The following is a 15,494-nucleotide window of genomic DNA, read 5'->3' as shown; positions in this document are numbered from 1 at the left end:
CACTAATACTTGTGACCCCTCCCCCCTCGTACAGCCACTATAAATACCGCCCTCCGCTACATGATATCCCCAACACATAGCAAGAGGTCAGATAACACAACAGACGCGACAGACAACACACATACTACACAGAACACAGGGTAAATGTGCATCTGACACAGTTATTAGGATTTCACAACTAAAAGGTGAGAGGGATATGGAGGCTGCCATATTTATTAGCTTTTAAACAATACCAGTTGCCTGGCTGTCCTGCTGATTCTCTGCCATAGACTCTGAACGAGCATGCAGCAGATCAGGTGTTTCTGACAATGTTGTCAGATCTGACAAGATTATCTGCAGGCTTGTTTCTGGTATTATTCAGACACTACTGCAGCCAAATAGATCAGCAGGGTTTCCAGGCAACTAGTATTGTTTAAAAGGAAATAAATATAGCAGCCTCCATATAATATGGTTCACTTTTAGAACTGCAAAAGAAAAAGTTCCCATGAAATTCACCACTGATTACATGACTGATAGGAGAAAGTACAGCAGCCAATCCCTTGTTCCAGAGAGGTCATTGAGCAGTGACCTATACTGTTTGTGGCACAGCACATAAAGCATCTGTGACCATCACTAGGTACACATCCCTAAAACTACAGCCTTCCCTCCCTCCTGCAGCATCCATGCTCTATCCCCTACAGCCTCCCCTCCCTCCTGCAGCATCCATGCTCTCTCCCCTACAGCCTTCCCTCCCTCCTGCAGCATCCACGCTCTCTCCCCTCCCTCCTGCAACATCCACACCCTTTCCTACAGCCTTTCCTGCCTCCTGCAGCATCCATGCGTTCTCTCCCCTACAGCCTCCCCTTCCTCCTGCAGCATCCATGCTCTCTCCTCTACAGCCTTCCCTCCCTCCTGCAGCATCCACACCCTTTCCTACAGCCTTCCCTCTCTCGTTTTGGTGTAGGGGTTTTTATATTTTGTTACTGTAGAGCTGTAAATGAACAGCTTCTGTAACAAAAACACTTTGAAAATCCCTCTGATCTAGCGCTTTTCAGAGCGACTTTCCACTTTCCTAGACTTAACATTGAGGCTGAACCGCCTCAGAAATCAGCAAAAACGCTGCAGGACCCGCGTTTGCGAAAAAAAAAGCACATCGCTCTGGTGTGCTCCATCCCATTAGCCAAGCGCTTTTCAAAGTGATGGCGTTTATAAAAGCGCTCAGAAGCGCTCTTGGTGTGCACCTGTCCTAACTCCGACCACCTACATACAAACTGGGCATTCTGAAAGTAGCAACCAAATTTTAAGAGCAATCTTTTCCCCCTTATGACCTTTCTTTATTTCTTTCTGAGTAGGCCTCTTATGTCCCTCTGTTCTGTCTTCACTGAACAGCTCCAGAATTAATTCCTTTGCTTATCAGCCCTGATGGCGCTGAGATAAATCCACCCCGGCATTCAGGGTCACATTTATCAGCGGTGGTGACAAAACACAGTCGCTTAGTAACAACAACTTCCTGTAGAAAACTGAGTGAGCGGTCATGTGCCAGAATTGGTGTGAAACGACTAAAGAAGAAATTCTGAAATGCTGCAACAGTCACAGCTAGCAAGCGAGGCTGCAGGCCAAATTCAAGGAAATAAACAGATCGAGGGGGTTTCAGAAGCTGTTTGCTCTTCCTGAGAAACTTGAAGCAGCCGCCTCTTATCTCTGGTTTGTGCAGATCGGCCTCAATTCACTAAGTATTACTGCATTCGGTGATAGAGAACACAGCTGAATTTACCGATCATCTTGCCAAATGCCAATTCACTAAACCTATTCCCACACTAAAAAGTAAAAATTACTGACTAGTGAGGTTACTGACTAGTGAGGTATATGACCGACTTGTGTGGTAAATACCTCAACTAAATAAATTACAATTTACAAAGATTTAGTGGTCGTTCACACCTAAGCGGGATTACCGCAAACCGCTAGCGGTTTTTATAACTGCAAGTCCTATTGTACTCTATGGCAGTGTTCTCACTGCTGTGATCGCGGGCATTTTGCGATTATCGCTAATCGCAAACGCGTTCACTGCAGCAGTTTGCCAGCGATTCTGGAGCGATCGCGATTAGCATGTATAGAACCACTAGCGATCGCTCCCAAAACGCTAATTTGTCCAGTGATTTTTCCGCGTTAAATTGCGGGGGGGGGGAAAAAATCACCCGCTGAACTGCTAGCCGTTAGCGATTTTAGATGTGAACGGGCCTAAAGCATTCGGGAAATCAAGCAAAAGGGTTCAGTATCTACCTCCAGCTCTGACCTGCCATGTTACTCACAATCATCATGCAGTAACATTGATGTAGCAGGCAGCCAATAGAGAGCCAGACAGCCAACAGAGAGAGCCAGGCAGCCAATAGGGTGAGCCACACAGCTCTTGCTTCTCACCTCATTTGGCCCGATACTCTGGAGGGAAGGACTTCAGGACTACAGAGCAGGGGAAGGACACATTTGATAAGGCTTTTCTGTGTCCCTTTAGATTTGCATATCTGTACTGATACACAGAGGAACTCTCTGTAGTTTGTACAGAATCACATTTAAAGGGATGCCGGGCATGCACTGGTCAGAAAATAAAACTGCTCATGCAAAGACTTCTTAGGGCTCATTTCCACTATCACGAATTCGCATGCGTTTTTCGCATGCAAATTCGCATAGCAATGCAAGTGAATGGGACTGTTTCCACTTGTCAGGATTCCTTTGCGTTTTTCTGTGCAGAAAAAATTCGCATGGCAGAGCCATCAGAATTCGCATACCGCATACCGCAATGCGAATCGCATACAATGCAATTAATAGGAAATTCGCATGAGATATGGGTATGCGAATTTTCATGCGAATTCGCATAGAAACAATGGAAAAGCACACCAGCACTGCCATGGTTAAATTCGCATACATAGTCATCCATGCGAATTCGCGTGCGAATACGCATGAAAATTCGCATGGACCCGCATGCGAATTTCGCACCCGCATGCAAATTTTTACCGCGGCGATTCGCAACGCACAAGTGGAAATGCAGCCTCAGAGCAGACTGACCTGCTCCACAGCTGGTGAGACTTACCAAGCAGAGCTTAGTTAATTGAAGCAAGTTTTTTCATTATTGTACCAAACTTCTACCTACCGCATGCGGGAAATCTTAGTGAATTTTAAAAAAAGTGTAAAAAATACTGAATGCGGTATTTTACCAACCTAAGTTAAAGGGAACCAGAGACGCCGGACATCGAAAAAGAAAAAAAAGATTTCATACATACCTGGGGCTTCTTCCAGCCCCATAAGCTTGGATCGCTCCCACGCCACCATCCTCCGCTTCTTGGATCCGCCGGTACTGGGTCCCGTCACTTCCGGCGGACGTGGCCAATTGTCCGCATCACAGGGGCTCCTAGCATACCCTTACGCGTGCGGCTGCGCAGTATGCAGCCGCACGCGTAATGGTATGCTGGGAGCCCCTGTGATGCGGACAACTGGCCGCGTGCTGACGCGGACTGGCCGAAACTACAGGACCCGGAACTGGATGATACAGGAAGCGGAGGACGGCAGCGTGGGAGCGATTCGTGTGTATGGGGCTGGAGGAAGCCCCAGGTATGTATAAAATCTTTTTCCTGGCGTCTCTGGTTCCCTTTAACTGAACTGCCCTTAGTGAATTGAGGCCATTGTCTTTTACAACGTTCACTTGTGTAGGCCTCAAAACCGAAGCTGGTCATACACCTATAGCTTTCCACACGATGTTCCAAAACCACAGATTTCCTGTCTGTAAACCTTGTTGCATTGTGGGAAATAGCTGTTTACAGCTGCTTCCAACTGCCAAAAAAAAGAATGCAGCAGCTTCATCATCTGCCAGCAGTAAAAATGTCACCATGTCATAAATGTCAGAATGTAAATCAGGGATTTAAAAGTTTTCGCAATGGGCAAACACTGACTAAATCATTTATACATAATTATTGTAAAAAAAGACTTCCTCTTTAAAGAGGAACTTTAACCAAGGATTGAACTTTATTCTAATCAGTAGCTGATACCCCCTTTTACATGAGAAATCTATTCCTTTTCTCAAATACATCATCAGGGGGGTCTGTGTGGCTGATATTGTGGTGAAACCCCTCCCACAATGGGCTCTATTCACAAACTTCTCATAAACTACTTATCACCTAATAAATAAAAACCTTTCAGCACATTCACAAGCAAAATAATACCTCAAAGTAAGTTGTTCCTGATTAACTTCATTTCCATATTACTTTTGTTACCTTAAAATTATTTTTTTTGCTCTTTGCCTTGTCCAGGGGGTTACGGGGGAGCCAGCGCTGGATTCCCCCAGGCTACAGAGGACAGGGAAGCCTCATTGGGAAACTGAGGCTTCCCCCTCCCAAGGTAAGTATACCCCAGAGGGTTGGTTTGTTTTTGTTTTTTTTGTTTTTTTTATAGAGTTTCTAAACTGTCTTACTGCAAGTGCTGCCAATGTTTGTGGAGCTAATTGTTGACCCTTTGGTGCAAATTTTGGATGCTCTAAATCAGGGGTGTTAAACTCAAATACAAAGTAGGCTGAAATTGAATTCAGGAACCAACCTCAATGTCTACTGGCCACCTCCCTCCCCTATACAGTTCCCTAGTGTTTAGTGCTTTCCCCTCCCTCCCCATATGGCTTCCCTGGTGTTCTAGGGCGTCACCTCCACTATAGCTTCCCTGGTGGTCTAGAATGGGCCAAACAATGTACAGCGGGGAAACCCCTTGAGGGCCAAATTTAATGACTGAGGTCCAGATTTGGCCCAAGGGGCGCAGTTTGACATGTATGCTCTAAATACAAGCCCTAGGCATATTTCGAGTCTGCACAGTAAGGTTGAAGAATCCAGGTATTTGGCAAAATACCCTTCATCAAGACAATAAGGAAAGATACTGCCTGCAAGTTATCATCGGGAAAGGTTTACACATTGTGCAGATGTTGATGGCTTATACTATAAGCCATCAACATCTGCACAATGTGTAAACCTTTCCTTATAGTAATTTGTGTGGAGACCAAAAATAGAATTTATGGGCATGCAAAAGGAACATGAAATATAGTTCTCTCGAGGAAGATATACGAGTGTCTATTTGCATGATTGAGATCTGTCTTCCCGCTACACGTTCTGGTGTCAGATGCCGCCTGGTCGTCTTTGATGCCTCATGCCAGGCTTTGAAGGCTAAATTTAGGCTTCTGAGGCCACCAATGTGCCAGCTGGACAGGAAGTCCACTGGGTGTGGGATAGTGTTTCTCACGAACTGAGCGCAACCTCCCTGATCTCCAAAGTTTCACTTCCAGATACAGGAATACTTCCTCTTCTAAGGAGATCTAGATATGTTTTACGTCCACAAGATATCTACAGCTGAACTCCACACAAAAAGTATTAGAGGAACTCCTTGCCAGAGACATGTCATGGTAAAGCACATGCTGCAGTGGTTGGTCAATCAACGCCTCTACCATGAGGCCACTCTAAAGGGGATCACATTTCTCAGAGGTTACATATTACCCAGCAAGCTCATAGTGAACCATAACTTCTAGGAGTGTGAGGGGCTACAAAAGGACCAAAAAGCCCTAAAAAGGACTAAAATGCTATGCAAAACAAAAGTTTGCCTTCTTAAAGTGTACCAGAGCTGAACGAAATGGGAAAAAAAAAAAAAAAGATACTTACCCACGGCTTCTTTCAGCAGCATAAGCCCGTCTGAGTCCCACGCCATCCTCCCGTTCAGCCACAATCAGCCCCGGTAACAGGCTCCGTCGCATTCAGTCTGGGCCTTCTACGCATGCACAGACCTCCCGCGCATGCGCAGCAGACCCGCAGTGACGCAACTGAGCCTATTACCGGCAGGGCTGTAGAGTTGGAGCAATTTTGGGTACCTGGAGTCGGAGGTTTCATAAATTGAGGCGTCAGTATATTACTTACCAGGGCTATGGATTTTGTACGAAAAACTTCTAAGGAGTTTGAGTCGAGAAGTCGGAGCAATTTTGGGGACCTGGAGTCGGAGGTTTCATAAACAGAGTCGGATTATTTTTGTACCGACTCCACAGCCCTGATTACCGGGGCTGATCGCAGCTGAACGTCAGACCGCGGGAGGACAGCGTGGGACTCAGACAGGCTTATGCTGCTGGAGGAAACCGTAAGTAAGTATCGATTTTCTTTATTTCGTTCAGCTCTGGTATACTTTAAAAACAGAAGGTACTGTATTTGCAATTATTCAGGTTGGAGTGAGCTCTGAGGTGTCCCACAATGCATCGCTGCTGAATAGGCAAATCATCCCTTTGTTGTCCCTGTAAGCTAACCACACCTCCAGAACTGCTGGAATGCAGTGCTGTGTCAGCTTGTTCATTGCACATAGCCACAATAATCCTCATCAGTGCATGGCATGGATTAATGTGGCTCTGTGGGGGGAGGACACCTTCCTCTGTTTTGCTATATAACAAAACATGGAGGACATTCTAGAGGTGGGGGCCATCTTTCGGTTTTGTAAAGTAGGCAACAGTGATAGTCATAGCAGCGGCTATGAGGACCTGCAGCAGGAGGGACCCTTTTTTTTTTTTTTTTTTACATTTGTAGTCTGTGGCCCATACAGTACGGTGTATTGCTTGGTACACACTATACAATTTTCTGTTAGACTTGCTGACTCTGTATGGTGTGTACCTTGCATAGCATCAAATCATCAAAGGCTGCTGGGTACACACCTTACGATTTTACGTTATGCTATGTACACACGATAAGTTTTTGCATTCGATAGATGCGTTAGATCATTTCCATCACGTCCGCTATTACTTTCAATAATTTTACTGCTCGATTTCTAATAGAAGTGAATGGAAATTGATAAGAAAAGATAAGAGAATTGAGCGGGAAATCAACCAAAAAACACATTGTGTGTACCCAGCATTAGATTTACCTGCCAGATATATTTTTTACAACATGTTAAAAAAAAAAAAACCTATCTGGCAGGTATATCTAACAGAAAATTGTATAATGTGTACCTAACCCTGGTGAAAAAGCATACTGTCCAACACATTCTCTACAGATGGGGGGGGGGGGGGTGAACTATACATCCCTGCATAGATCAGCGCTGTATGCACTACACCATACAGTATCATCTCATACCCATGGGGAGGAAAGAGGGAGAGTGCTACAGATGAATTACGCCCAGAAATTGGGCCCACATCCAACTTTTAGTATCAGGCCCCATGAATTGCAGTCACACCTCTGTTGTAATGAACAAAACTAGGTTTGCTGAAGATGAATCACAACTGGACTCCTGAAAGCTAATGTAAACCACCCCCCCCCCCCCCTCAAAAAAAGAAAAAAAACAAACATACTTACCTAAGGAGAGGGTAGGCTCTGGGTCCTATAGAGCCTTCCCGCTTCTCTCACGGTCCCGGCGTTCCAGCGCTGTCACCCTTGTTTGAATCCCCCGCCGCCGGAGGGTTTGGTATTCTTCGGGAGCTCGAGTGCTCTTAAAGATGGGTGTATCAGTATTGCGCATGCGTGAGCGTGTGAGAAATTGTGCTAGCGCAGGCGCAGTACAGAGCGGCCCGTCTTCAGGAGCACTCAGGCTCCCGAAGACTTACAAAGCCTACTGCAGCGGCACAGAGCAGTATTCAACCAATCGGACAGATACTGCTACCGGGGGTGACAGCGCTGCGCCGTGGGCACCGGGAGAGGAGCGGGAAGCTCTATAGGACCCAGAGCCTTCCCTCCCCATAAGTATGTATCTGGCTTTTTTTATTTTCGGGAGGGGGTTGTTTTGACTCATTGACCTCAATTCACAAAAGGGCTGAAATTAAAATGTATCTTTAATAATAGCGAAAAAGAGACCAATATATAAATATATACACTATACACACATTGTGCGTTCCAGGCAGGGCTATGGAGTCAGTACAAAAATCATCCGACTCCTCAGTTTATGAAACCACCGACTCCAGGTATCCAAAATGGCTCCAACTCTTCGACTCCGACTCCTTAGTCTAATACTTATTAGGCCTATGGATTTTGTACAAAAATCAACCGACTTCTGACTAGACACCTCAGTTTATGAAACCACCGACTCCAAGTACCCAAAATTGCTCGGACTCTGACTCCAATTCCTGCTCCACAGCCCTGCTTCCAGGTCTATATACAAGTGCACTCCTATAAAGTGCAATGAAAGCTTGATGTAAAACTAGGGGGGGGGGGGGGGGGGGGTCTTGCTGATCCGTTACCATTCGTGTCAGTGATGAAGTATTGCGGTCACTGAATAAGAATGTAGCTATCCACCCCACCGGGGGAGGGGGTGGGTCGAGTCAAAATGACCTCACAGTGTAATGTTTGTGGGGATTGGTAGAACCCCACAGACTTAAAGAGAAACAGTGACCAAGAATTGAACTTCATCCCAATCAGTAGCTGATACCCCTTTTCCCATGAGAAATCTATTCCTTTTCTCAAACGGATCATCAGGTGGCGCTGTATGGCTGATATTGTGGTGAACACCCCCCCCCCCCCCACACACACACACACACACACACACACACACACACACACACACAGTGTGATGTGACAGTTTCCTGTCTGTGAACCTCGTTGCATTGTGGGAAATAACAGCTGGGTCCAACTGCCAAAAAAGCATGCATCTCCTTCCACTGCCAGCAGTAAAAATGTCACCATGTGTTAAGTGTCAGAATGTAAATTAGGGAGATGAAAGATTTTACAATGGGCAACACTGACTAAATCGTTTATACATTAAAAATGAAGCACTTTTTTATTACATTATTTTGACTGGAGTTCCTCTTTACGCCCTTTCCCCCGCACCACACTACTGAGCTTTGTCAAGCTAATACATACCGAACGGCTGAGGGACTAATAAAGACATGGAGTGCTCAATATATACAGTGCAAACAGAACCCACTCAACATGTTTCACCTATACGGGCTTCGTCAGGAGTATACATGGATTGTGCAACAAAGTGCAACATAGATTCAGTTTTCACGGTTCCTCATCACTCTTAAAGGGATACTGTAAGGGGGTCGGGGGAAAATGAGCTGAACTTACCCGGGGCTTCTAACGGTCCCCCGCAGACATCCTGTGTTGGTGCAGCCGCTCACCGATGCTCCGGCCCCGCCTCCGGTTCACTTCTGGAATTTCTGACTTTAAAGTCAGAAAACCACTGCGCCTGCGTTGCCGTGTCCTCCATCCCGCTGATGTCATCAAGAGCGCACAGCGCAGGCCCAGTATGGTCTGTGACTGCGCAGTACACTCCTGGTGACATCAGCAGGAGCGAGGACACGGCAACGCAGGCGCAGTGGTTTTCTGACTTTAAAGTCAGAAATTCCAGAAGTGAACCGGAGGCGGGGCCGGAGCATCGGTGAGTGGCTGCGCGGGCACAGGATGTCTGCGGGGGACCATTAGAAGCCCTGGGTAAGTTCAGCTCATTTTCCCCCGACCCCCCTACAGTATCCCTTTAAGTTGAACTCCATTTTTCCACCGTCTCCCACCCAACTCTGACCTCAATCCCTAGCCTGTGAATTACAATAAAACTTTATTTACACTGCATCCTCCTACACCTGCTTAATATTTATACTAACTTAAGGGCTTTCTCTTTGGGGTAGAAGAAAGGTACATAGAAAGGGCGGTAGGGCTATAAGATGGGGAAGATGGGGTGGAGCACACAGTAGTGAAAGATATAAAATAAAAAAAAAAAAAAAACTTTTTCAAATGCAGTGTCAGTTTTTTGTTTTACTGCCCTGATGCACTTTTCCAAGGTAATCTCCACATGACGGCCTCTGAAAACCTCTATAAACCGCTAATCAGGCCAGAAGCATCCAAAGGTCGCCACAGCGCCATCTACGTGACAGGAGATTACCCGGCTGGCATGAGGGAAATGGATCCCGTCCAGAATTCAGCACCAGACGCAGTCACATAACAATTGCAATCGGTCAACTCGCCACAAAAACATTTCACAGGAGACACAACAAGAGACTCAGACGACAAATAACACAGACGCAGCTGAGCTGCCCACAGTACAATACCTGACGAATCGGGGGTCTTGATTTCAGTTAGCATAGAACTATCATCTTTAGATTAAAAAAGAAAAAAGGAAAGAAAGAAAGAAAAAAAACACAAAATAAAAGCAAGTTAAAGGGTTAGAAAAAGCAGACAGCAAATTAGTAATGTTAATATAACTAAAATAAGTAACGATTTAGCATCAGAAACACTTCCTATAACTATATATTGATGTATAGTGGCATGTAGGCCCGCCCCCTCTCAGATCGCCATCTGTCGTCACAAGGCGGTGGTCTCACTACAGTGTTACAGCGCCACTCGGAGGATGGTGGGAGAATTACACCGCTGGATCCCAGTCAGGTAAGTGCTGGGCTGCTGCAGATCTCTCTAGCTGAATGATTTTTTTTCTGGTTTAAGGATCTGAAAGCCTGCACCGCTTTAAGACTAAAATCCAGAAATAATCATAACGCCAGGGAGGTTAAAGGACAACTGTAGTGAGAGGTATGTGGAGGCGGACATATTTATTATTAAATAATACCAGTTGCCTGGCTGTCCTACTGAACCTCTGTCTGTAATACTTTTAGCCATAGACCCTGAACAAGCATGCAGCAGATTGACAGATCTGACCAGATTAGCTGCATGCTTGTTTCTGGTGTTATTCAGACTCTACTGCAGCCAAACAGATCAGCAGGGCTGCCAGGAAACTGGTATTGTTTAACCACTTAAGGACCGTGGTGTTCAACCCCCCTAGTGACCAGGCCATTTTTCACAAATTGGGCCACTGTAGGGCCGCACAACTCAGCACACAAGTGATTCTCTCCACCCTTTTCTTCCCACCAACAGAGCTCTCTGCTGGTGGGGTCTGATCGCTCCCCCAGTGTTTTTTTTAATAAAGATTTATTTTTTAAATACATTTTACTATTTTTAGATTTATGTATTTAAAAAAAAAACAAAAAAAAAAAACCCTCCCCCCGCCAGCCAATCAGTGTGATCGGCTGTCATAGGCTGAAGCCTATTATGACAGCGGATACAAATTTTGCCTCCCAGGGGAACAGCGAGCGGACTGAAGGCGGGGTGGAGCTCAGTCATCAGAGCAGAGAGGCGCGCGCATCAGCGCACGCACTCTCCTGCAAAACCCATTCCCAGCCGTTCACGCCAATCGGCGCGAAGCGGTCCTGGGGCTGCCGCATCGGCGTGGAGCAGTCGGCAAGAGGTTAAATGAAATTAAATGTGGCAGCTTCCATATCCATCTCACTTCAGGTTACCTTTAAAACTAAACACAAGATGGCCGCCTACATACTGCTCTAAGTTAAGGTTTCCATTAAAGCGTTCACTCTCAGCTGCCCCACCCCTATCGCTCTCCAAACGGTAATTGTAAATCGATGATAATAAGACAACCAGCCCGCTTCCTTCCACTCTTCTCTATAACAGCTGAACTACATCTCTCTCTGTGACTGGCCTAATAAATCATTACATGCTGCTAATGTGGAAATAAAGGTTGCAAGATACACAGAGCATTATTATTGGTTCTCTCTGGGCTGAACTCACACTGGCATTAAAGGGGACCTAAAGTGAGAGGCGGGCGTATTTATTGCCTTTAAAACAATACCAGTTGCCTGGCCATCCTGCTGATCTCTTTGGCTGCAGTAGTGTCTGAATCTCACACCTCAAACAAGCATGTGGCTAGTCCAGTCAGAAACATCTGGTCTGCATGCTTGTTCAGGGTCTATGGCTAAAACTCAGCAGGACAGCCAGGCAATATGCATTGTTTAAAAGGGAATACAGGTAGTACCCAGTGAACGAACGAGATAAGGACTGTAGGTTCGTTTTTAACCTAAATCTGTTCTTAAGTCGGAACATTGTGACATCTCTGTCCCCTGTGCCTCCAGTGTCCCCCTCTGTGTCACCTCTGCCCTCTGTACCTGCTTATACAAAGTTTAAAAGCCACGAGCTGTCGTTAAGTGGAGTGTCACTAAAGACTGCAATGTAAAATGAAGGATTCTGAGCTTATCGCCATTATTATGTGTCACACAGCCAATGAGATGGAACTTCCAATGCTTGCTCCAGGCCTCTGGCTCAGGACATAGTGGAGTATTACAAGCAGGGAACCAGGAAGTCAAACAGACCATCTGATCATGGTCAGTCTCCTCAGGTCTTCCATGATAGGTCCTTGTTCGTAGCCTTGTGTCACACGTGCTAAGATGAGCCCTGGCAAAGTGAAAGCGTTATTACATAAGCCTCAGTTCATCTCTCGAACGTGTGAGTATTAGCACTATCATTACACAGCAGAAGCAGTCTTTCCAGTTGTGCCTGTACGGCGAGCTCTATGTCAGCCCTGAGGCAACGTGTGGCATCTCTGTAATAAAATGATGCATTCTAATACTTGGTTATGTCATTCAGCAGATTGCTGACAAGAAAACTACTCCCATGGTTTTGGAAAACGCGGACACCACACAAATAAAATGCACTCCGTGATGTGGAAAAAGCCCATGGAAACATACATGTATGTGCGTTTTGCAAAAACGCCTGTGCCCATAAAGAACGCAGTACAAGAATAGCGTTCTAGAGGGATCGTGGTTAGGAGCCCCTGCCCCAGCCACTTGCTGCATTACAGAGCGGCAAGCTGCGATCTTCTCAGAGGGCTTGACCTGACCCTGACCTCTAGCGATGTCTGGCAGCTCGGCCATGTGACAAATCCTTCTCAGATCGAAAAGAGATCTGTTGGCTGCCCATACGCCGCAGGCCAATTCCAGACAGAACATAAACAGAACATAACATTTTACACTTGGGAGGGGCTGTCACATATGTCGGGTGCCGCGATGTCGAGAGCTGTTACTGCCGTGTATCTACCACAATGAACCGAGATTTTCCAGCATGCTTGATCAATACATTAGACCGATTTTGGCCTGAAATCAATTTACATCCAATTCGATTGGTCAATCGGGCCTGTAAATTGCTAGATTCAGGCGCCTTATCTCCTTTAACTAGGCTGCTATTGGTAAACCAACCATCGTTTTTTAAAACAAGAATTTTACCTGCGAAAGCCTCAAACCACAAAAGATAACATTTGGGCTGCCTGGTTACTAGGCAACAGATGGCTGACTTTACCCTGAGCCTATATACTGGCTGTGGTACAGATTTCAGGCTCTCTGGAGTGTTTATATAACACGAGGCTGTGGGGTTCCTCATGCAGTCAGTGAAATCAGCCATATGACGACGCGGAGGTCCCCCACAGGACGATGAGGCAGAGAAATGAGCTGCAGGCTGGATAGATGACTCATTATCCAGTCATTACTCCCATCACAGAGCACAATGCTATCTGCCTGCACAGCCCTCAGTCCTTCTCCACACAGAGTCTATAAACCTCAGCTATAGATCCGTCTGGAGTCCATCCAGATCCCGGCCCATTGTTACCACACAATGAGAAGTGGCTCCATCCAAGCCCACACTTCATTTATATCTGACACCTCAGGAGCACAGACTTCTGGGAAGCCATTTCCCTCCATCCACCTCCTGCCATTAAAGAGAATCTGTACTCTAAAATTCTTACAATAAAAAGCATACCATTCTATTCATTATGTTCTCCTGGGCCCCTCTTTGCTGTTTCTGCCACTCCCTGCTGCAATCCTGGCTTGTAATTGCCAGTTTTAGGCAGTGTTTACAAACAAAAGACATGGCTGCTAACCAGCATGTGATAGACTGAGAGGAGCTCAGTCTGTGACACACACATAGAGCCTCGAGGGGGCGTGGAGAGGGTGTGTATAGCTTCTACCTATCACAAGCAGAGCTGCACATTCCTGCCTAAGCCCGACAAAGCCGTCAGAGGAAAGAAGATTACATTATATAACAGAGATAATGCAGTAACTGTGCAACTAGGAAAGGCTGCAGTAAGACAGACCACATTAGAACAGGTATAGGAACTTATAGGCTGAACATTTTGTTACAGAGCCTCTTAAACCCTGGCACTTTCCAGTATAGGTCCAATGTCTGGCATAGTCCGACATAGGAAAACATGGCCGCTGCTAAGGGGCCACATTTTACATTAGGTGTGATAGCGCCGGGATATTAGTTGCGCTTGCCACTCGTCCTGTTGTCGATCGCTGTTAACACCGCGCACCCGATTGACCACAACGGCCGAACATCTTGCAGCATGTCCAATCAATACATGCCAATTAATAATAATCTAACCAGATGGTCAATCAGCTGCTAAGTCATGGCCACCTTAAAGAGGAACTGTCGCAAAAATGTTAAAATTTGAAACACATACAAATAAGAAGTACATTTCTTCTAGAGTAAAACGAGCCATAAATGACTTTTCTCCCATGTTGCTGTCACTTACAGTAGGTAGTGGGAATCTAACATTACCGACAGGTTTCGGGTTAGTCCATCTCTTCATGGAGGATTCTCAGCATGGCCTTTATAAAGACATTCCCTGAAAGAGATTTATACAAAGATGCTGACCAACCTCCCTGCTCGCTGAACACTATTTTGCCAGTTGGACGGAGCAACTGCCATTCACGAAGTGTTTTTAAAAATAAAGAAAACCCTAAGAACCCCCTATGAGAAGATGGGCTAGTCCAAAATCTGTCGCTTCTGTCAGATTTCTACTACTTACTGTAAGCTACAGCAACATAGTGGCTCAATTTTTAAGAAACGTACTTCTTATTTGTATATGTTTACATGTACTTTAAATTTTAAGATTTTCACGACAGAGGTCCTTTAACCACTTCAGCCTACAGTGTTTCACCTTCTGCATCCGAGCAACTTTCACCTCCCATTCATTCGCCAATAACTTATCACACTGAAATGATCTGTATCTTGTTTTTTCCGCCACCATTTAGGCTTTCTTTGGGTGGTAGATTTTGCTAAGAATTATTTTATTCAGTATTCAGAATTATTTTATAACAGTAATATACCTTCAGTGTTATCCCCAGGCTCTTTTAGCCGGGTAGTGCACCCGGCTAATTTTGGTGAGCGCCCGGCTGTCATCGGCTTACCTCCTCAACCTCCTCCAATGCTGTAAGCAGAGTTGTGCCAGCACTGCATTTCCCCGTAGTGCCCCACCCGGCTACTTTTTCATGCCACCCGGCTGGAAAAAAATTCTGGGGAAAACACTGACCTTACTACACACCTATTAGAAACGTTTAGTCCCTAAGGTAGCCATTTACGTATCTTATTTTATTTTTTTTACAAAAAAATAAAATAAAAATGTAGCTATTGGGGATAAAATGTTATCTGGAATTTTTTATTTCCAGATGTAATTTTACTATTTAGCCACAAGATGCCCTCGCAGCTTACTTCTGCACGTGTAGTATTACTACGCAAGCGTGGACGGGGCAGAAGGGGATTTATGAAAGACAGAGCAGTCTCGCTGACGGTGTTGGTCTTTCATAAGAGACTTAGATCAATGACTGGGAACTGTATTCCCATTCATTGATTGCCATGCTAACGGAAGGTGGCGGGAGAGCACGATCGCACAGCGGCAGCAGACCAGGCTATCTAGACAGATATATC

General features: G+C 45.6%; 1 protein-coding gene across 13 annotated transcripts in view; it reads right to left on the bottom strand.

Annotated features, from left to right (window-relative positions):
• ANO5 (anoctamin 5) overlaps positions 1-15,494 on the bottom strand; it is a 182,354-nt gene that overhangs the window by 135,948 nt on the left and 30,912 nt on the right. For 9 of the 13 annotated variants that reach the window (XR_011024731.1, XR_011024730.1, XM_068260350.1 and 6 more), the window contains exons 1-2: positions 13,016-13,182; positions 10,007-10,051 (exon numbers count right to left, since the gene is read on the bottom strand). The exons of 3 other annotated variants lie outside the window; for them this stretch is intronic. Coding sequence is in view for 8 of the 10 variants with exons in the window: in XM_068260350.1 (XP_068116451.1) it covers positions 10,007-10,051; positions 13,016-13,169 (199 nt within the window). In the remaining 2 variants the exon portion in view is untranslated. Of the gene's footprint in view, positions 1-10,006; positions 10,052-13,015; positions 13,183-15,494 lie in introns of those variants that run through there. One more of the 13 variants, XM_068260357.1, reaches the window with a different exon arrangement.

Source organism: Hyperolius riggenbachi, chromosome 11 (genome assembly GCF_040937935.1).
Source record: "Hyperolius riggenbachi isolate aHypRig1 chromosome 11, aHypRig1.pri, whole genome shotgun sequence".
NCBI classification, from domain to species: domain Eukaryota; kingdom Metazoa; phylum Chordata; class Amphibia; order Anura; family Hyperoliidae; genus Hyperolius; species Hyperolius riggenbachi.
The sequence above is the reverse complement of the archived record's forward strand: the minus strand, read 5'-3'. Positions and strand labels throughout refer to the sequence as shown.